Consider the following 21,577-nt stretch of genomic DNA (forward strand, 5'->3'; position numbering starts at 1 on the left):
CCCTGAGTTCAAGCCCTACAACTGACCAAAAAAAAAAAAGATGTGGTTCAGTTGAATGTGCATATGAACATGTGAAAATGACAAATATGAATGTCATCAGCATGAGCATTATGTGTAAACTTTCCATCTAATTGGACCCAAATGACTCTAGTGGAGAAATAGTACATGAATGAGGAAGAAAAACATTGAGAGAGGGAGGTGGAGAGTGGGTAGGAAACAGGGCTCATCACATCACTAGATGTGATAGTACGTCTAATGTACTGTCCTTCCATCTTTTGAGTCTTTATTAGATTATCATGATGCCAAGCACAGGTGGTTCATGCCTGTCATCCTAGCTACTTTGGGAGGCTGAGGTCCGAGGATCACGGTTGGAAACTAGCTCAGGTAGGAAAGTCTGTGAGGTTCTTATCTCCAATTAACCAGCAAAAAGCTAGAAGTGGAGGTGTGGCTCAAGTGGTAGAGTGCCAACCTTGAGTGGAAAAGCTAAGGGATAGCACTCAGACCCCAAGTTTGAGCCCCAATACTGGCACCAAAAAAAAAAAGTTACTTAATTTGCCTGCAGTGGTGCTAAAGTAGTACCAGCCACATGGGATTATTATGAAAATAGATGAGAAAGCCTGTGAAAAGCACTTGGCAAAGCATCTGGCAGGAATAAGCATCTTCATTATGGGAAGAGTCTATGTCAATAAAACTGCAGCTCTCTTCCGCAAGTACCCCTCCTCCTCACCCCAAGGAGCAGTAGTACTGTGCTGGGTTTTAGATGATTGCCGTTTATTGATATCTTAAATTCAGTGAAAAAAATTTTTTTGTGTGTGCTGGTCCTGGGGTTTGAACTTCAGGGCCTGGCTGCTATCCCTGAGACTTATTTTGTTCAAGGTTAACAATCTACCACTGGAGCCATAGCTCCACTTCCAGCTTTTTGGTGATTAATTAGAGATAAAAGTCACATAGACTTTCCTGCCTATGCTGGCTTTGAACCACAATCCTTAGATCTCAGCCTCCTGAGTAGCTAGGATTATAGAAACAAGCCACCAGTAACTGGCTTGGTACAAATAATTCTACATTATCATAAACGTATCCATAAAACTCTTTCATTTATCTGGTGTTCTCATTCCTGTCTATGCCTGATTATTGTTGTTATGAGCCAGGAATTCATACTTGCGTCATTTGTGTGTGTTTCTGTGCAGATACTGGGGCTTGAACTTAGTTTCATACTCTTACTTGGCTTTTTCCCCTTAAGGTTGGTGCCTACCACTTGCCACAACTCCACTTCTTGCTTTTTGCTAGTTAATTGGAGATAAGAGTATCATAGACCTTTTTTTTTTTTTTTTTGGCCTGGGATGACTTCAAACTTCCAGCTTCAAATTACAGTCTTCTGAATTGCTAGGAGTATAAGCATAAGCTAGATGTTTATTTGAGGTTACAAAACCACGCATTGCAGGGTTAGTTTGACTTTGTGATGTTTCCAGGGCAGTTGGCTGCTTGATGGCTGATCATACTCTATTCTGATGGTACAGCCTGACCCACTGAAAACTTTTAAAATAATACTTTCATCATCCCAAGACCACTTGTCACCAACACATTCTCCCATATCACATTTTAAGTCAATTAAAAAAAAAGGGGGGAGGGCTGGGAAGGTGGCTCAGTGGTAGAGCGCTTGCCTCGCATGCTCAAGGCCCTGGGTTCGATTCCTCAGCACCACATAAGCAAAAAGAAAAAAGCCGGAAGTGGCGCTGTGACTCAAGTGGTAGAGCGCTAGCCTTGAGCTGAAGAGCTGAGGGACAGCGCCCAGGCCCAGAGTTCAGGCCCCAGGACCGGACCCAAAAAAAAAAAAAAGGGGGGGAGAAAATTTAAGTCATTTCATTGCCAGAGATGAGTGCTTTTTAGCACGCAACTGTGTTTTTAAAATGGTGAGACAACAGAAACTTGTGATAAAGCAGCTTGACCCAGTTATCGTAAATGGAATTTTCCACTTCCAAGAGGGTGGGTTTTATCTTTTTTTTTTTTTAAATGAAAGTTTACAGCAATACAACACCAAGATTTAAAGACTAAAGAGAAAAAAAGTGGAAGCAATAAAGAAAATTTTAAAAAGCTTTCTTGAAATACTTCAGCCTGTTTTTCTCTGGTACTGGGATTTGAACCTAGGGCATCATAAATGCTCTTCTACTTGAGCTACACCTCCAACCCAATTAATTCATTCTTCCTTAGCTAAATTTTCCCTGCAGCCTAAGTTACTCCCTAATTCTTTAAAAAAAAAAAAAAAAAACCTATTTTACAAAGGTAATATACAGAGGGGTTACAGTTATATAAGTCAGGTAAAGAATATATTTCTTTTTGAACAATGTCATCCCTTCCCTTGCTCTATCCCAGTTTTCCCTAATTCTAAAATAGAAAAGAAGTCTGCTCAGCTTATGCATTGCTAAAGTTGGGAAAGTACATTCAAGAAGGAGTTGAGAGATAAAGGACACTCACCCACTCACCCACAACCACTGTGGGTCCAAGATGAGCTCAGAGGCATTGTGTGTGTTAAAAGATAAGGAAGTGTGCTGGGTGCCAAAGGCTCATGCCTGTAATTCCTAGCTGCTCAGTAGGCAGAGATCTCAGGATAGTGGTTTGAAGCCAGCCTGGCAGGAAAGTCTTTGAAACTCCTATCTCCAATTAACAAGCAAAAAAACCAGAAGTGGAGCTGTGGTTCAAGTGATGGCTACGAGACTTGAGCTAAAAGCTAAAAGCTAAAAGCTAAAAGATAGTGCCCAGGCCCTGAGTTCAAGCCCAGTACATGGGCACACACACATAATAAAAGACTGAAGCAGGAAGCGGAGCTGTGACTCAAGTGGTAGAGCAGTAGTCTTGAGTAAAGAAACTCAGGAACACACCAAGGCCTTAAGTTTAAGCCCTGGGACTGGTATATATCTATATCTATATATACACACACACATGCACAAACATGCACACACAGATACACACTAAAAGACTGAGGCAAAAGCTCCTCCTCTCTATAGTACTTAGAGTATATTTAATAAAACAAAAATATGGACAGCTCATACTGACCCACATGTGTATGTACATACAAACACACACACGTGCATGCAAACATACATGGACACACACACACAGATGGAGGAAGTGTTGAATGGAGCCTAATGAGTTTTTACGCAACCAATCAGTAACATTTCACATGCAATGTTTTGGTAAGTAATAAATAATTTAGTCTTGATGTTAAGCTTTGAATCATTATCATGAGGTTAAATGTATTATGCATGTCTTTGCAGCAAGTTTATTTCTGATCGGGAAAGTAGAAGAAGTCTTACAAACAGCCATTTGGAAAAAAAGAAATGTGATGAATATGTAAGTGTCATTATAAAAATGTGTACTTATTTTTTATTTACATAGGTTGGGGCGTGTTTTTAATTCACATGGCCTAGTATCAAAAGCAGAGCTATCTATGTCGGCCAGGATATATCTTATATGCTACATATTTTTTTCTTCCTGAGACTCAAAAAAAAAAAAAAAAAAAAAGAATCACTAAAAGATGGGTGCTACTGGCTATCACCTGTAATCCTAGCTACTCAGGAAGCTGAGATCTGAGGATCACTGTTTGAAGCCAGCCCAGGCAGGAAAGTCTGTGAGACTCTTATACTCAATTAATCACCAAAAATACTGGAAGTGGAGCTGTGGCTCAAATGGTAAAATGCTGGTCCTGAGTGAAAAGGCTAAGGGACAGTACCCAGCCCTAAGTTGAAGCCCCAGGGTTGGTATACACACACACACACACACATCACTGGACCAGTGAGAGAGAATTGCTTGAATTTTGTTTCCATGTTGGCTCTTAGTTGTGTTTAAAAGGTTTTGGCATGGTGAACTCTCTGGCAACAGTTTTACCCAGTGTGAATGTCTCTTTCTTTGTTCAGATTCCAGGAACAACCTCCTTAGGAATGTCTGTTTTTAACCTAAGCAACGCCATTATGGGCAGTGGGATTCTGGGACTAGCCTTTGCCCTTGCCAACACTGGAATCCTTCTTTTTCTGTGAGTATTCCCAGGATCAGACCCTTCCATGAGTTGTTCTGTTCTATGAGGGTGGGGGGATTTTAGTGCTATATATTATAGGTTTATACTGGATGGGATTCTAACTGACATCTATTTTAAAGCTATTTTCTGCATGTTTGTTGTTATATGGAAGAAATTGTAAATGTTCTTTTTCTCTACCAAATTTTTATTTATCATATATCTACCTGCTTATCTACCTGGCTAAGTAACCAGAGCCTATGTTTATGTTTATTGTTTGATTGACTTTTAAAAATAACAACTACTCCGGGCTGGGAAGGTGGCTCAGTGGTAGAGCGCTTGCCTTGCATGCCTGAGGCCCTGGGTTCAGTTCCTCAGCACCACATAAGCAAAAAGAAAAAAGCTGGAAGTGGCACTGTGGCTCAAGTGGTAGAGCGCTAGCCTTGAGCTGAAGAGCTGAGGGACAGTGTCCAGGCCCAGAGTTCAGGCCCCAGGACCGGACCCCAAAAAAAAAATAACAACTACTGACCGAGCTCACACCTGGTAGCTCACACCTGTCACCCTAACTACTCAGTAGGCCAAGATCTGAGGATTGTTGTTCAAAGCCAGCAAGGACATTAATGTCTGTGACACTCATCTCTAATTAAGTACCTAAAAAGCTGAAAGTACAGCTATAGCTCAAATGGTAGAGCACTAGTCTTGAGAACAAAAGCTCAAGGATAGCACCCGGATCCTGAGTTCAGGTGCCAGGACTGACACAACACACACACACACACACACACACACACACACACACACACACACAAACTATTGCTTACAAGAAAAAGGAAGGAGAAAATGTTATTAGTTAAAAACATTAAAAGTAAGCATTTGTAGAAAGGTTTAAAATATTTGAAGACAGCTATTTTGTTTTCATGATTCTAGCTAACACTTTAAATCTCAGCTAATTACTCAAAATATTAAGAAGCATTTGATTCAGTCACTACTTTGGAATTTGGGGAATGTGTACTATATCCAAAGGTAATTATAGGTTTGTTGGTAATAAATATTCAAGAAGCAGAGGAATCTTCAGCATTTTGGAGAGAAAAATTAGCACATGCCTTTCCTTTGAAATGCAGTGAAAAGAAAATGAGAAAATCTCTATCTCTATCTAGTTATCTATTCATTTATCTATCTGTCTCCCCCTCTCTCTCTGTCTCTTTGTATCTCTGTCTCTGTCTGTCTGTCTCTGTCTGTCTGTCTGTCTCTCTATATATACAGTGTGTATATGTGTATGTGTGCGTGTGTGTGTGTGTGTGTGCCAGTACTTGGGATTGAACTCAGGGCCTTAACTTGAACTCAGAGCACTGTCCCTGAGCTTCTTTTGCTCAAGGCTAGCGCTCTCTGCATGCTAGGCAAGCACTCTACCACTGAGCCACATTCCTAGCCCTACTTCCTGCTTTTTGATGGTTAGTAGGAAATAAAGAGTCTCACAGACTTTCATGCCTAAGCTGTGATCCTCAGATCCCAGTCTCCTGAGTAGCTAGGATTACAGATGTGAGCTGCCAGCCCCAGGCTTTTTTTTAAAAATAGTTGCATCTGAAATGGTTGGATAGGACTTTCTGCAAATATTTTGTCAAAATATGATTAAGATGAATCATAAAATGTACAGCAGGAAAATCCTCACTCAGCGTCACTCTTCTTAGGTTCCCTATTTCTTTTTTTTTTTTCTTTTCCCCATGAAGAAACCAGGGGCCATTTGTCCAGAGATTTTTCTGTAATCTAGATTTTGCTGATTGATCTCTATGACACAAATTGATTGCCGTTCCTTTGTCTTGGGCTATGATTTCGATTTGAGACCCTTTGACCCCTTTTGTCTGTTATAGTTGAGCATAGGGGAGGATCAGGCTAATATGAGACTGGTATACACACACGTACTTACGGGTAACAGCTTCAATCGGCATCCACTCCATAGCCCTCACGTTACCAGTGGTTCTAGTCTGCTTCTTATTTGGCCTTTTTGGTCACCCAGAGAAGATCTGGTTCCTGTTCACAAGATCTTGGCCGGGTTGCTCCCTTCCTGAGGATGGGAGAGGTGTCTCTGGCGTCCACCAGGGGATATCCTAGCATGAATGTGTGCCGCCAGACCCTGGTTTTCATCCAGTACTACTCCTCCCACTCCCAGCAAATTGGACCTAATCTTTCACTCAGAGACCTATGGTTGATTGATTTCATTTGTTTGAGGCAAGGCCTCATGTAGCACAAGCTGGCCTCAAACTTGCCCTCCTCCTGGCTCAGCCTTTAGCATGCTGTGGTTACAGGTGTGAATTACCATGCCTAGCTCAGAGATCTATCTGTGTGTGTGTGTGTGCACGCACGCGTGCACATGCCCGCTGGCATTGGGGCTTGAACTCAGGGGCTGGGTGCCATCCCTCAGCTTGTTCACTCAAAGTTGACACTCTACCACTTGAGCTATACTTGTACTTCTGTTTTTGTTTGTTTGTTTTTGTTTTTATTGGTGGATCTTTGGATTTAAAGAGTCTCATGTACTTTTCTGCTTAGGTTGGCTTTGAACCAGGATCCTCAGATCTCAGTCTCCTGAGGAATGAGCCACCAGCGCTCACCTGGGATCCCTATTTCATACTATGCAGTCTGTGTAGCCTTATACCAGGATGAGAACAAAACACACCCTGCTTTATGCATTACAAGCATGGCCCTGACTTCCAGGAAAGTGACCAGTTCCTTTTGGGGATTCTGTGGTATGAATTGGGTTGGTCTTGGCTTTCTCCAGTGTCAATTCAGGATTCAGGTCTGTCTACTAAAACTTCCAAAATGGAGTTACAGTTGTGTCTTCTCATATACTTACTCTCCTGGTGTCTTAGCAGCTTAACATGTTTAATAAAGTCCCTTTACTGAACAATCTGGTGGGGAGAGAATAAATCCTGGTGTCCTATCTACCCTTCCTGGAAATGAATTGATTTGTATTTACTCTGGCTCAGAGACAATGAATCTCTTACATGTGATTCTTTAGTTTCTGAATGAAGCAAAGATTTGACTACACTCAATTTTTAGAGTTGCAGGAATATTTACACCTGGATTAAAACATGGTAGGGCACCGTATGGTACATTAATAGAAAGCCCAGCTCAGAGGATCTTCAGGTCAAAGCTCATGAAGATAGTTGTATCAAGATTCACATTTCAAAGCTTCTCACTAAAGCTGGGTGCAGGTAGCTGACACCTGTAATCCTTGCTACTCAAAAGGCTGAGTTCAGAGCATTCAGGTTCAAAGCCAGGCCAGGCAGGAAAGTCTGTGGGACTTTTATCTCCAATAAATCTCCTCCCTCAACTCCAAGCCAAAAGTGGAGCTGTGACTCAAATGGTAGAGCGCTAACTTTGAGCAAAAGAAGCTCAGGGACAGAGCCTAAGGCTGTGGGTTCAAGCCCTAGGGCTGGTACCCAAAAAGAAAAGAAGTTTCTCACTAAATACTGAACTCCGCCACCTCAGAACAAACGAGTGCTCTGTTGTAAATCCAACTGCTTTGTTTCTCAAAGCCAAGAAGCACTTGGGCAGGATCCAGACATTTCATCTGATTGCAGGGCCTTGGTCCAGGTTCATGGGCCAAGAGGGACAAAGAGCCCAAGTTTGTCTATGCTTCTTTAGCAACACAGCTGGGAAGGCTCCGCCATGTCCCCTGAGACTGGCCTGGAACTCTTTACTGGGCTCATCTGGAAACCTCATAGTGTGATTTCTTATTCTTGGATAAGTTTGCCGCTCTTTTTTTTGACCTAGCCATAATGGCTGTCAACTCTATTAAACACAGATCAAACTCAATTATCCAGTAAGTCCTGCCCTATAGTAAGAATGCTGTTAGATTTTGTATTTTCCTAAATCCTGAGACCCTATGAGTCCATCTGAGAAACAGGAAGGGTACCAGTGGGAAATGTCAATTTGCATTTCTTTTGAAGCAACATCATTCTGTGGGAAACAAAACGGGGTGTGAACCGGGTTCCAGTGGCTCACACCTATAATTCTAGCTATTCAGGAGGCTGAGATCTGAGGACCATGGTTTGAAGCCAGCTGGGGCAGACAAGTCCATGAGAATCTTACCTTCAATGAACTACTCAGAAAAAGCTGGAAGTGGTGCTGTGGCTCAAGTGGTAGAGCGCTAGGCTTGAGCACAGGGAAGCTCAGAACCTAGACTCTGACTTCAAGCCCCAGGAGGAGCAAAAACAAAACAAAACATAAAACCAAAATGGCGTGTTGTGCTGAGGGGACAGCCAAGGTAAAGAGGTGCTACTGCCTCAGAGTGAAAAGGAAAAGACTTGGTGATATCTCCTTCTGTCACTTCCTCCTGGCTGGCCTTGTAATCAACATCCTATCCTTCTGTAAAGCAAAAATAAATCCTACCAACTGGGCAGTGCTGGCCCATGCCCGTCATCCTACCTACTCAGGAGGCTGAGATATGAAGATCATGGTTCAAAGCCAGCCTGGGCAGGAATGTCTGTGACACTCATCTCCAATGAACCACCCAAAATGCTGGGTAGTGTGAAACCTTGAGTTCAAGTCCCAATACCAGTACCAAAAAAAAAAAAAAAAGAATTATTATGTTTGTAATTCTAACCAACTAGGAGGGATCATGGTTAGAGGCCAATCTGGGCAAAAAGAAGTTTGTAAGACTCCATCTCAACCAAGGCTGGGTGCAGTGATGTGTCTCTCATCTCCAGTGACATAGGGAAGGACAAGTTAGGGGCATTGCTACCCAGACATAAATTGAGAACAAAGGCAAAAGGGCTCCAGGCATGATCCAAGTGATAACAGTATCTGCCTAGAAAGGTCCCAGGTTCAATCCCAACCAAGTACCCCTCCTTCCCCAAAAAGCACCAGATAATATCAAAGCCAAATAATACCAAGTCCCTATTACAACTAGAGAATAGGTTAATAATCATGGTATAATACAAATGATCATGGTATTTCTACAAAATAGACTATTAGACTACTAGGTAAAAGCATAAAGCAGATTTTATATTTGTACTGGCACAGATGAATTTCCCAAGTTGTGTTACTGGTAACATAGCATTATTACATGAAAACAAACAATACTGGGTGGTGGCAGGGTGAAGTACCAAGAACTTTTAGGAAGAGAACAGAAGAAAACTGTAAGCAGTGGCTATTTCTAGAAACTTAGAATCTGGGTGGAGGAGAGACGGGAAGTTTATATTTAAAATTTGTAAAGTTCAGGTGGCTCATGCGTATAATTCTAGCTACTCAGGAGGCTGAGGTCTGACGGCCACAGTTCAAAGCCAGCCCAGGCAGGAAAATCTGTGACTCTTATCTCCATTAACCAGCAAAAAGCCAGAAGTGGAGCTGTGGCTCAAGTGGTAGAATATCAGCCTTGAGCAAAAAAGCTAATGGACAGCAACCCAAGCCCTGGTACACAGACACACAGACACACAGACACAGACACACATAGACACAGACACACAGACACACACACACCTACCTTTGCCGTGTGTTATTCATCGAGGGTGAAAGAGGAGGACTAATGGGAAAATTTTCATTTTTAGAGAACTTAAAACTATACAATAAGGTTTTTTTCTTCTCTTCTTACCTACAAGAAGATATTTCCAGTGTCTATATTTAGACCATGAGAACTAGAATGAGAAATCAGTGTCACGCCGCCTGCTCCATTCATCGCCCTCCCCTCCCAGCCTTTCCGCAGAGGCTGCCGGAGCTTCCTGTGGCCGCCGCGCCACCTCCATTCCTGTCTCATCTCTGCTTTTTTTTTTTTTTTGTCGGTCGTGGGGCTTGAACTCTGGGCCTGGGCGCTGTCCCTCAGCTCTTCAGCTCAAGGCGAGCGCTCTACCACTTGAGCCACAGCGCCACTTCCGGTTTTCTGGTGGGTTATTGGAGATAGGAGTCTCACGGTCTCTCCTGCCCGGGCTGGCTTTGAACCTCGATCCTCGGATCTCAGCCTCCTGAGTAGCTAGGATTACAGGCGTGAGCCACCAGCGCCCGGCTTCATCTCTGCTTTTGAAGACTGACAGTCCCCTAAGGGCCGGGTCAGATGCCATCTCCGCCAGTGTTTCTGGGATCTTTCCAGAAACTTAGTTTTCTTCTCAGTATAATCTGTTCCTCTTTAATAACTAGCGCTTCCATGTATATAGGTATCAATCTTTGTTACTTTTGTGTTTTTTTTTTTAATACCAGTACTGGGGCTTGAACTTTTTGCACTCAAAGCTGGGGCTCTACCACTTGAACCACACTTCTACTTGTGGCTTTTTGCTGGTTAATTGGTGATAAAAGCCACTTGGAATTTCCCACCTGGGCTGGCTTTCAACCATGATTCTCCCTGACTTTACCTTCTCTTTTTTTTTTTGGGTCCGGTCATGGGGCCTGAACTCTGGGCCTGGGCGCTGGCCCTCAGCTCTTCAGCTAAGGCTAGCGCTCTACCACTTGAGCCACAGCGCCACTTCTGGCTTTTTTCTTTTTGCTTATGTGGTGCTGAGGAATCGAACCCAGGGCCTCAGGCATGCAAGGCAAGTGCTCTACCACTGAGCCACCTTCCCAGCCCTGACTTTACCTTCTCTATTGAATTCTCTGAGCTCTACAAAAGCAAGATTTGTGTAAAATGCTTTCTTGTTCAAATCATTTTCCCTGCTTTCAACAAGATCTAGAATAGTCTGTTTGTCTGTCTGTCTATCTATCTATTTATCATATATATATATATATATATATATATTTTTTTTTTTTTTTTTTTTTTTGCTGGTCTTGGGGCTTAACTCTTGAGACCTGGTGCTGTCCCTGAGCTTCTTATGCTCAAAGTGAGTGCTCTACAACTTGAGCCACAGCACCAATTCCGGCTTTTTTGAGTTGTTAGAGATGAGAGTCTCAAGGAGTTTCCTGCCTGGGCTGGTTTCAAAATGAGATCCTCAGATCTCAGCCTCCTGAGTAGCTAGGCTTAAAGGTGTGATTCATTTGTGCCTGGCTATCTCTCTCTATATTTATGTCTCCATTCTTCCATAAAATCCACTGCAATAATGGACAGATAAGAATTTGGTTTTGCAAAATGAAAAACAAAGCTTTAGAGCTAAACAGTAGCTCTTATCACTGCTGCACCAACAGAGGGAAAAAGCCCAAGTGAAAGGCATATTAATTGACCCTCAGACTTTCAGTAGGCTGTGAAAATGCAGCAGTACAAAGCACCAGAGGAGGGGCTAGGAAGGTGGTTCAGTGGTAGAGTGCTTGCCTTGCATGCATGAGGCCCTGGGTTCGATTCCTCAGCACCACATAAGCAAAAAGAAAAAAAGCCGGAAGTGGCGCTGTGGCTCAAGTGGTAGAGCACTAGCCTTGAGCTGAAATGCTGAGGGACAGCGCCCAGACCCAGAGTTCAGGCCCCATGACCGGACCCAAATAAACAAAAAACAAAACAAAAAAACAAAGCACCAGAGGAGTCTGGGATTCAGTGCTCAGCATGCATTTTCCTAAGAAGGCCTTTTTTCATTTGGACGCTCGAAATAAGTCCAGCACTGGTGATTCACACCTACAATTCTACATAAGTCTGCAAGGTGCTTAACCACCAAAAAGCCAGAAGTGGAGTTGTAGCTCAAGTGGTTGAGTGTTAGCCTTGCATGGGAAAAAAAAAGCCAATCAAGTGCTCAAGGCCCTGAGTCCAAGCAAAAGGAAAAGAATTTATCCTCTGTTTATTAGGATCATCTGTTTCAGTTGTAGGCAAATTTCTTGGAGGATAATTTGTAATTATCCTACTACCCAAGGAAAGCAACATTTTGTTGTCCATCACTAGTATGTATAAACAAACTAGTAAGTAGCCATGCTAGTCAGAACAGTCTACCAGGTTCTTTCTCGCCTGGAATCTGTTTGGAGGTAGAATTCACATAGGAGGAGACAGGACAGAATCAGAGCCACACTCCATCAGCATGCGATCCTAAGTCCTTGTTTAACATTATCAGTTGCACAAATGTTTTCTTCATTCTGTCAAGAAGTTTATATGCCTGAGTAACTGCTTCAGCACAACTCTTTGATGTTTCCACATCTCTTTTAGCAAATTCCGGTACGTTGGACAGAGATCACAGTATTCCTCTACTACTGAGCTGTCATTGCTTTATTACTCTACGTATATTCCAAGAAGTTGGGAGGACACTCACCAGGATGATAACGTTGCTCATTTATTTATATTTTGTACCAATACTGGGGCTTGATCTCAGGACCTACGTGCTGTCCCTTAGCTCTTCATTCAAGGCTAGCACTCTGCCACTTGAGCCATACCTCTGCTTCTGGTGTTTTGCTGGTTCATTGGAGATAAGAGTCTTTTGGCTATGTCTGCCCAGTTAGTCTTTGAATCTTGATCCTCAGATCTCAGCCTCCTGAGTAGCTAGGATTACAGGACTGAGCTAACAGGGCCTGGCTGATAATTTGTTCTTAGTGGTAACAAAAAATGGTTTTTGGGAATGTTCTTGTGAATGTTTTCCTTGTCTCTGCACTCCTAAGCTAAAAGCAAATAGACTCGTGTGATAAGAAAATGGACCAGTTAAAAGGAAGACAGTCAGGAAACGGTGGCCTTCTGGGAAGTCCTGGGAGGTCCACGACTCTTCCATCCTCTCAGTCACTTATTTGTTTTGAAAATTCTTTGAGTTATATTCAGGGCTCCCTAGAAATGATCCGAACAGAGAAATGCCCTTCAGCTGGCAGCAAGAATAATTGGCATCAGAGTCTCTTGTTTGGGAATAATAATACTAGAAGGGAGAAATGACACATTCAAGCTTGCCAACATTTGAAATACATGGATAAAGGACAGAGCAGAGCCACTGAGCTCTTTTTGAAATTTATTGGATTTAGAAGCTCTTCAGAAATAGAAAAACGGGAGTGTGGTTAGCACTGTGCTAACAATGACTGCCTATTTTATGAACAGCAAGAGCTGGCCCTTGTGGAAGATGGGTCTCACCCATTTTTTTTTTAATAGTTGAGCCCTTACTGCTTAGTTAATGAGTGATTTCTGATACGTCTGATAAGACGTTCCAAGAATTCAGTTCTCTTGGTGCCAGAGAGGTAGAAGAGAGAAAGAGAGAGAAAGAGATAGGGGAGAGAGAGGGAGAGAGAGAGAGAAAGAGAAAAAGAGAGAGAAAGAATATACACTCATACTCAGTCCTAACCTGCCTAACTCCTATAATCCTAGCTGCTCAAGAGGCTGAGAATTGTGGATCATACCTTGAAACCATCCTGGGGAGATAAATCTGAGAGATTCCTTCCTCCAATTAATCAGCAAAAGCTGAAAATGGATCTGTTTCTAAAGTGGTAGAGCTCTAGAGTTAGGCAGAAAACAAACAAACAAAAACAAACAAAAAACCCACACAACCCCCTGTATCCCTATTTAAACCATTTGTTTGCCCAAACCAAACAAAAACCAAGTGAGAGCTTGAAATCCTGAGTTCAAGCCACAGTCCCAGCACACACATAAAAGCGTTCACACAATCCTGCTTATTCTGAGTTACACCGGGTGTTTTGGTGCTATCCAAGAGCCATGGTACAATTTCTATTTTCATCCCCTGTATTTTTTCTTAGCTTGTAAGAGATAACTATATGGTCTGTGGTTTTACAGCATGATTCACCTCTGTGGTACAGAGCATGCCTTTTCCATCCACTCCTCTTGATTCACAGAAGGCCAGGGGCAAAGCAACACAGAAAAGCTGGAGGCAGAGGTCTGCAAAATTAGCTGCAACTTTTATTCTGCACAGAGTGGCAGTTGGCTTAGTAGATTGGAAAACCACTCCTGTGTAAGCCAGTAAACTTGGTTCTTCTTCTATCAGGCACATGGTATCAAGGATCCACAGCTGTACCAAGGGTAGGCACACAAGGACCTACAAACCAAACACACACACACAGCCTTGCTGTAAGACTCAATTGCTGAGAACAAGGTTTTTTTTTTTTTGGCTTTTTGGGTTTTGTTTTTGTTTTTGTTTTTTTATCAGAAGAATTTAAAAGAGAAAGTCATAAAAGCTTCCATGTTTCATGGACTCTATAACTGTATTATCTATCACCTCTATTTTTATGGATTTAAAGCAAAAACCAAACTTGCCAGGCACTGGTGGTTCACACCTGTAATCCTAGCTACCCAGGTTTAAGGAAAGAAGAAGCAAGATGTCCTTGTGGGATAAAGAACAGGAACAAGGCCGTGTCAGCAGTTACAAAGGAGCATCTACAAAACCCGTGGTGCCTTTCCAGCTAGCGCACAAACAGGAAGTGGCAGTAGCTATGGGTTCCTTCTTTCTAGTCGGATTTCCTCATTTAAAGGCAGAGCTCTTGCAAACTTTTTCAACCTCAAAAAGCATCAACCTAACCCTGTAAGTTTTTTTTAATGGTTATTTTTGTTTTCATGCCTCTTTTAATTTTATTAATTAATTAATTTTTTGGTCAGCTGTGGGGCCTGAACTCTGGGCCTGGGCGCTGTCCCTGAGCCCTTCAGCTCAAGGCTAGTGCTCTACCACTTGAGCCATAACACCACTTCTGGCTTTTTCTGCTTATATGGTGCTGAGGAATCGAACTCAGGGCCTCATGCATGCAAGGCAAGCACTCTACTACTAAGCCACCTTCCCAGCCCGCTTTTAATTTTTTTTTTTAATTGTTATTATAAGGTGATGCACAAAGGGTAAGATCATACTTCTTTTAGTTTTTGGTTTATTGGTTTGTTCTTGTTTTGTTTTGTTTTTGCCAAGCCTTGAACTCAGGGCCTGAGTACTGTCCCTGAGCTTCCATTTTGCTCAAGGCTAGCACTCTACCACTTGGGCCACAGAGCCACTTCTGGCTTTTTCTGTTTATGTGGTGCTGAGGAATCAAACCCAGGGATTCATGCATGATAGGCAAACACTCGACCGCTAAGCCACATTCCCAGCCCCATCCTTCTTTTAAATATCTTTTTTTTTCTTCAGGATTATACTATATACTATTTGGTTTACTCAACAACAAAATTACCTAACCAATAGTGAGGCTGGTTTAAGAAAAGTTTGCCTCATAGTATTTAGACTTGCCGACAAGAAAAGAAATAGAAGCACTTGTATTAATCATTGATCTTACCTTTTTGAGGCCAGCTTTCTCTAAAACTATCTCCTTCATTTCCTCATCTAGTTTAAAAACAACACACTAATCACCTTCTACCAGATCTTAGTATCCTAGTCCTCTGACTCTTGCTGTGTTATCTTAGACAAAAATACTTAACTTCTCTGCCTTCAATTACCTTATCTGTAAAACAGAAATAGTGGGGAAAAATGTGCCAAGAATAGACCTGGTATACAGTGAAATCTTCCAAACTTATTTTTGCTAATTACTAAAAACAAGATTGCTTTTACTAATTTTATAGAATCTCATTAAAGTAAATTAAGGCTTTAACAAACTCCTTTTTTTTTTTGTTTGCCAGGTGCTGGTGGCTCATGCCTTAATTCTAGTTACTCAGGAGTCTGAGACCTGAGGATCATGGTTCTAAGCCAGGCTAAGCAGGAAAGTCCATGAGACTCTTATCTTCAATGAAGCACTAAAAAAGTGAAACGTGGAGGAATGGCTAAAGTAGCAGAGGGCTAGCCTTGAGCAAAAATGCTCAGAGACAGCACCTGGGCTTGAGTTCAATCTCCAGTACCAACACCGCCCTCGCCCCCTCCCCCCCCACCCCCCCCCCCCCCCCGCCAAAAAAAAAATTAAGGGAAGAAAAAGAAAAGAAGAAATATAAAAAGACATATTTCAATATAGGTTATTTGACCCAAACAATAATAAAAAAATTATAATGTGTTGAGCCTCAAAGATATGGGGGCCAGGCGCCAGTGGCTCACGCCTGTAATCCTAGCTACTCAGGAGGCTGAGATCTGAGGATCATGGTTCAAAGCCAGCCTGGGTAGGAAAGTCTGTGAAACTCTATTCTCCAATAAACCACCAGAAAACTGGAAGTGGCGCTGTGGCTCAAGTGGTAGTGCACTAGCCTTGAGCTGAAGAACTGAGGGACAACGCCCAGGCCCAGAGTTTAAGCCCCAGGACCAAAAAAAAAAAAAAACAGGGAATTTGAACAATTGCTTAACTCTGTATTCTAAAGAAGTGAGTAGAAGCTTGAAGATATTATTCAAGAAGAGCACACAAAGCCTGGCTTTTCCCATGAATGACTGGTGTGTATTCACAGGTGCATGCCCATCCTAGGGCTTGAACTCAGAGCCTGGGTGCTATCCTTTAGCTTTATTTCTCAAAGCCAGTGCTCTCCACTTCTGGCATTTTGGTGGATAATTGGCGATAAGAATCTCACAACCTTTCTCTGCCCATGCTGGCCTCCAACCTCAATCCTCACATCTCAGCCTCCTAAGTACCTGAGTCACCAGTGCCTGACTGTTGAACGTGTCTGAAAACATGAGAGAGCTCGGAATATAACTCAAACCTTGTTTCTTCCTTATAAATATTGTTTACTTTAGAGCAAAATATATCAAGCTATAGTTTAGTCCTATATGTTTTTCTCCAACAGGATTTAGCAAATCTTGTTGTATGACATATCTCAATTGCTTTCAGTATCTCATACCCCTTAATCACTCTCCTTACTCATGACAAATAAAGAAGTGTATCTGAAGGCACTTCCACAGTGATCATAATTATCCTTACTGAAGGCTTCTAACCAAACAGATACACTATATTTTATTTTCTTAGTAATTATATATATTAGTAATCATATATACACACATATATGTGTGTGTGTGTGTATATATATATATATATATATATACACACACATATGTACATATATGCTAGAGGAAATTAGACTTTTCCAGAAAGCCACGCAGATATCCAGGTACAGAAGACAAAGAAAGGTTTATTGCCGAGAAAGGGGCCCGCAAACCCTTCTCACACGGAAGAAGTAAGAAGTAGTGCCGGCTATTGTCTGAGGTGACCTATATAACTAGGAGGTTTAGGAGGGGCTAAAAGGGACTAGGAGGCGGAGACCTTGGTGTGGACGTGTGGGCCAGGGGCTTCATCATGGTGGACTGGGATTTATGGCTGTTGTTCAAGTAGTAGATAAGAGGCCCTGCAGCTGTCCAGACCTGAAGGTCACTCTAAGGGGATCTTGTTGCCTTATATGGTGGTAGCTGCCCCAGAGAAGTGCCATCCCAAGGTAAAGAGGGTTGGAGGCTGATTATTTACTGCCTTTACTATAGGCCTAATATTGCCTAGGAAGGGAGCATGTGGTGAGGGGAAGGAGTGTACTAAGCTGTGGGAAGGGAGCTCATTGGCTAACAAAATGTGTGTGTGTGTGTGTGTGTGTGTGTGTTTGATGCCAGACCTGTGCCTTGAACTCAGGGCCTAGCACTGTCCCTGAGTTTTTGCTCAAGGCTAGTGCTCTACCGCGTTAGGCATAGTTCTCCTTGCGGCTTTTTGTTGATTGGGGTCTCATGGACTTTCCTGCAGCTGGTTTAAAACTGATCTTCAGATCTCAGCTCCCCAAATAGCTATGATTGCAGACATAAGCCACTGGCACCCAGCTCATGAATCATAACTAAAAAAATTATTTTATTATAAAGATGCTGAACAGAGGGGTTACAGTTACATGAGTAAAGTAATGAGTACGTTTCTTATCAAGCATTATTACCCCCTCCTTTGTTTTTCCCCTTATCCCTTCCCTCCCACCTCCCCCATTCCTCCCCACCCCAAAATTGTAAAGGTCATTTCTGACATAGTGTCTTGTGAGTATCATTGTTGCAATGGATCGTCCTGTGTCCTTGTTTCAGCATTTTTTATTCTCCTTCCCCTCCCCAAATTAGGTAAATGCATATACAAGATGCAGGGTGCAAAAATCAAATACAGTGACAACAGGGAATATACCAAAGGGGGAAGAACATATTAAAGAAAAAAAATCACATAATACATTAAAAACAACAACAACAAAGAAAAACCTCTTGTGTCCATATCTTGGGGTTCATTTTACTTAGCATCATCTTATATGGTCATATGTACATAGCTTTTGACCTTTTCTGCTTATCTGATAAGACTATCCTAGACATACACTAATTATTGCAAATTAGGGAAACCATGGGACCTATATTTCTTTGCATCTGGCTTACTCCACTTAATATGATTTTTTCCAAGTCTTTCTATTTCCTAACAAATGGGGCAGTGTCATTCTTTCTGATGGAAGCATAGAATTCATATATATATATATATATATATATGCACACATATATACATATATATATATGCCATATTTTCTTGATCCATTCATCTACTGAGGGGCAGCTGGGTTGATACCATATCTTAGCTATGGTGAATCATGCTTCAACAAACATAGTTGTGCTGGTAGCTTTAGTATGGCCTTGTTTGTAATTACTGGGGTAAATGCCCAGACTTGGGCTTGCTGGGTCATAGGGGAGCTCTATGTGGAGTCTTTTGAGGAACCTCCATACTGCTTTCCAGAGTGGTTGAACAAGTTTATATTCCCACCAACAATGCAGTAGGGTTCCCTTTTGGCCACATCCCTTCCTTCCAGCATCTATTGTTATTAGATTTCTTGATTATAGCCATTCTAACTGGGGTGTGGAATCTCAATGCTGTTTTGATTTACATTTCTTTTATGGTTAGAGAAGTTGAGCGTTTCTTCACGTGTCTTTTGGCCATTCTTATTTACTCTTCAGAGAAATCTCTCTTTAAGTCTTTAGCCCACTTATTAATGGGGCAGTTGTTTCTCTGAGGATCTGTTTTTAGAGTTCTGAGTATATTTTAGATATGAGGCCTTTGTTGTATGGCTAGTGAAGATCTTCTCCCAATCCATGGGCTTTCTATTGATCTTGGTAGCTATTTTCTTTGCTGTACAGAAGTTCTGCAATTTCATGCAATCCCATTTATCCAACCTTTCTTTGATTTGTTGTGTTTCTGGGTCTTAAGAAAATTTTGGCCTGCACCATTGAGCCCTAGAGTTTCTCCTGTTTGTTCCTATAATGTTTCCAGGGTGTCTGCTTTTACTTCGAGGTCTTTGATCCATTTGGAGTTGATTCTAGTGCAGGGTGATATATAAGGATCTAACTTTAGTTTTCTACAGGTGTTTAACTGATTTTGCCAGCACCATTTCATAACTTTTTAATTTAAACTTTTAATCTGAATTCCCCTTGAAGTGGGGGTAGCTTGGCCTTTGCCCAAGCATTCATTTTTCTATTCTTTTTTTTTTTTTTTTGGTTATGGGGCTTGAACTCTAGGCTTGGGCACTGTCCCTCAGCTCTTCAGCTCAAGGCTAGCTTGAGCCACAGGTGGTTTATTGGAGATAAGGGTTTCATGGACTTTTCCTGCCCAGCTGGCTTGAACCAACCCTCAGATCTCAGCCTCCTTAGTAGCTAGGATTATGGGTGTGAGCCACCAGCGCCCAGCATCATTTTTCTATTCTTTCTCTAAGTGTTTGTCTGATTTCTGTGACACTCTTTCTCTCTTGTTCTTTTGGCCCATTTCTGGCAGTCCATCTGTTCTGTTGGTGATCATTCTGTATTCCTCTTTCACTTCCTGGTGGCTACAAAGCTACACATTAGAAGCAAAGCGCTATAGGACCAGAGGGTGCTGAGGAATGGTCCTTCTGCCCAGGCAAAGCAAGGCCCAGGAGTTGGAACTAGCCCTACAGCCGCCACTCAACAGGTGTGCAGTGGAGGTGGAGCAGGCACCTCAGCCTGCTGTGGCCAAGTACCTCTCAGCAACACTTACTGGGAACATAATTGCCTTTAATTACCCACAGTGCAATCCATAGCAATAATGCATCATACCAGACATGTCCTTCCTTCCCTCCTTCCTTCCTTCCTTCCTTCCTTCCTTCCTTCCTTTCTTCTTTTCTTGTGCCAGCCCTGGAGCTTGAACTTGGTACCTGAACACTGTCTCTGCATTTTTTATTTTATTATATTTTTACTGAAGGTTAGTGCTCTACCACTCAAGCAATACCTCCACTTCCAGCCTTTTGGTGGTTAATTGAAGATGAGAGTTTCCTGTACTTTCCAGCCTGGGCTTTCTTTGAACCACAATCCTCAGATTTCAGCATCTTGAATAGCAAGCATTCTAGGTCTGAGCTACTGGTATATGGTTCTTTTTCTTTTATTATTTTGTGCTGGGACTAGAGCTTGAATTCAGGGCCTTTAGCTTCTTTGATCAAGGCTGGCACTCTACAATTTGAACAACAGCTACATTTCGAGCTTTTTGCTAGTTAATTGGAGATAAGAGTCGCATAGACTTTTGTGCTTGGTCTGGTTTTGAACTTTGATCCTCATATTTCAGCTTCCTGAATGGTAAGGATTATAGACGTGGGCCAAGAGTTTCAGGCTTAGCTTTGAATTACATAATGAACTAGCATTGGCAGAGTGCTCCTTTATTTGGTGGGGTATTTATTAAGATTTTTAAAGCAGGGTAAGTAATAGGATCCACACTTTGGATACTGTTAACAATTGGTGTTAACCATGTATATTCACCTTAGCGATTCTAAAATTAAAGGTCAGAATGTATTTTCTAGTTATGACCTCAGGATTTCGTTTCTTTGCTTTAGGATCCTATTGACTTCAGTGACATTGCTGTCTATATATTCAATAAACCTCCTATTGATCTGCTCCAAGGAAACAGGTAAGCTGTGAAGAGATCTAATTGTGTTAAGGCCATGATTTTCAAGATGATATTATGAATAAGTGAAGTTCTCCTTTAAGGATAACTGGATTATTAATGATGACTGTGATCATTAGTAGTAATTTACTTATTTATTTATTCTGAGACTTAAACTCAGGTCTTTGCAGCCTCACTCGTTTTTGGTTTTGTTTTTTTTTTCTTTCTCAAAGCTGGTGCTCCACCCCTGGAGCCACAGCTCTATCTCTGCCTTTTTGTCAGTTAATTGGAGATAAGAATCTCACAGACTTCCTGTCCAGGCTAGCTTCAAATAGGGATCCTCAGATAAACTCTCAGCCTCCTAAGTAGCTAGGATGACTGGCGAAAGCCACCACTGGATTATGTCAAGAAATAAAGGAATCCTTTGACCTTCTATGGAAAGACTGACGGTGGCAGCAACACCGAAATCAAATGGACAGGAACACTGAACAAATACTGTTGTCTCTCTTCTTGTTCTTCTGATTTGTGATGACATCACTGGAAAGGCGTCAATCTTTCTTTAGGCCTTTATAAATCCTGAGCAGAGTGTTTGTGAAGTAAACAGATGTTTTATCCTCTGTGGCGCATATTCCAAGGAGAAGTTGTTCCTCCTGAGGCAAGGTGGAGTGAGGCGGTGCCCTAGGACGCTGAGTTCTCTGGACAGTACAATACCTGACGTGTTTATTTTCCATTCCTGAATCACTGGATTATGTTCATGATACTTTGACTTTTACATTAGCTCAAGCCATATTGGCCAGCTATTGTATACAGATGCCTGGAACATTTTGTCATAAATTCAGCATCTAGTCATTGTCTAGTTTAAACATCAGTCTTAGGAGAGATTAAACAAAGGTTTAATTATAGCCTGACCCATATTGCTCTTCTGTGAACCCTTTGAAAACCTAGACTTCAAACTGTCATGATTTTAATGAATGTTTTCGGATTTTAGCATTGAGTGAGATGAGC

General features: G+C 41.9%; 1 protein-coding gene across 6 annotated transcripts in view; it reads left to right on the forward strand.

Moving 5' to 3' along the window:
* Slc38a1 (solute carrier family 38 member 1) overlaps window positions 1-21,577 on the forward strand; it is a 63,874-nt gene that overhangs the window by 24,837 nt on the left and 17,460 nt on the right. For all 6 annotated transcript variants that reach the window (XM_042677728.1, XM_042677726.1, XM_042677731.1 and 3 more), the window contains 3 exons: window positions 3,273-3,348; window positions 3,912-4,027; window positions 20,523-20,596. In XM_042677728.1, coding sequence (XP_042533662.1) covers window positions 3,273-3,348; window positions 3,912-4,027; window positions 20,523-20,596 — 266 coding nt within the window. The remainder of the gene's footprint in view (window positions 1-3,272; window positions 3,349-3,911; window positions 4,028-20,522; window positions 20,597-21,577) is intronic.

Source organism: Dipodomys spectabilis, unplaced genomic scaffold (assembly GCF_019054845.1).
Source record: "Dipodomys spectabilis isolate Male_0828 unplaced genomic scaffold, ASM1905484v1 ptg000039l, whole genome shotgun sequence".
Taxonomy (NCBI): Eukaryota; Metazoa; Chordata; class Mammalia; order Rodentia; family Heteromyidae; genus Dipodomys; species Dipodomys spectabilis.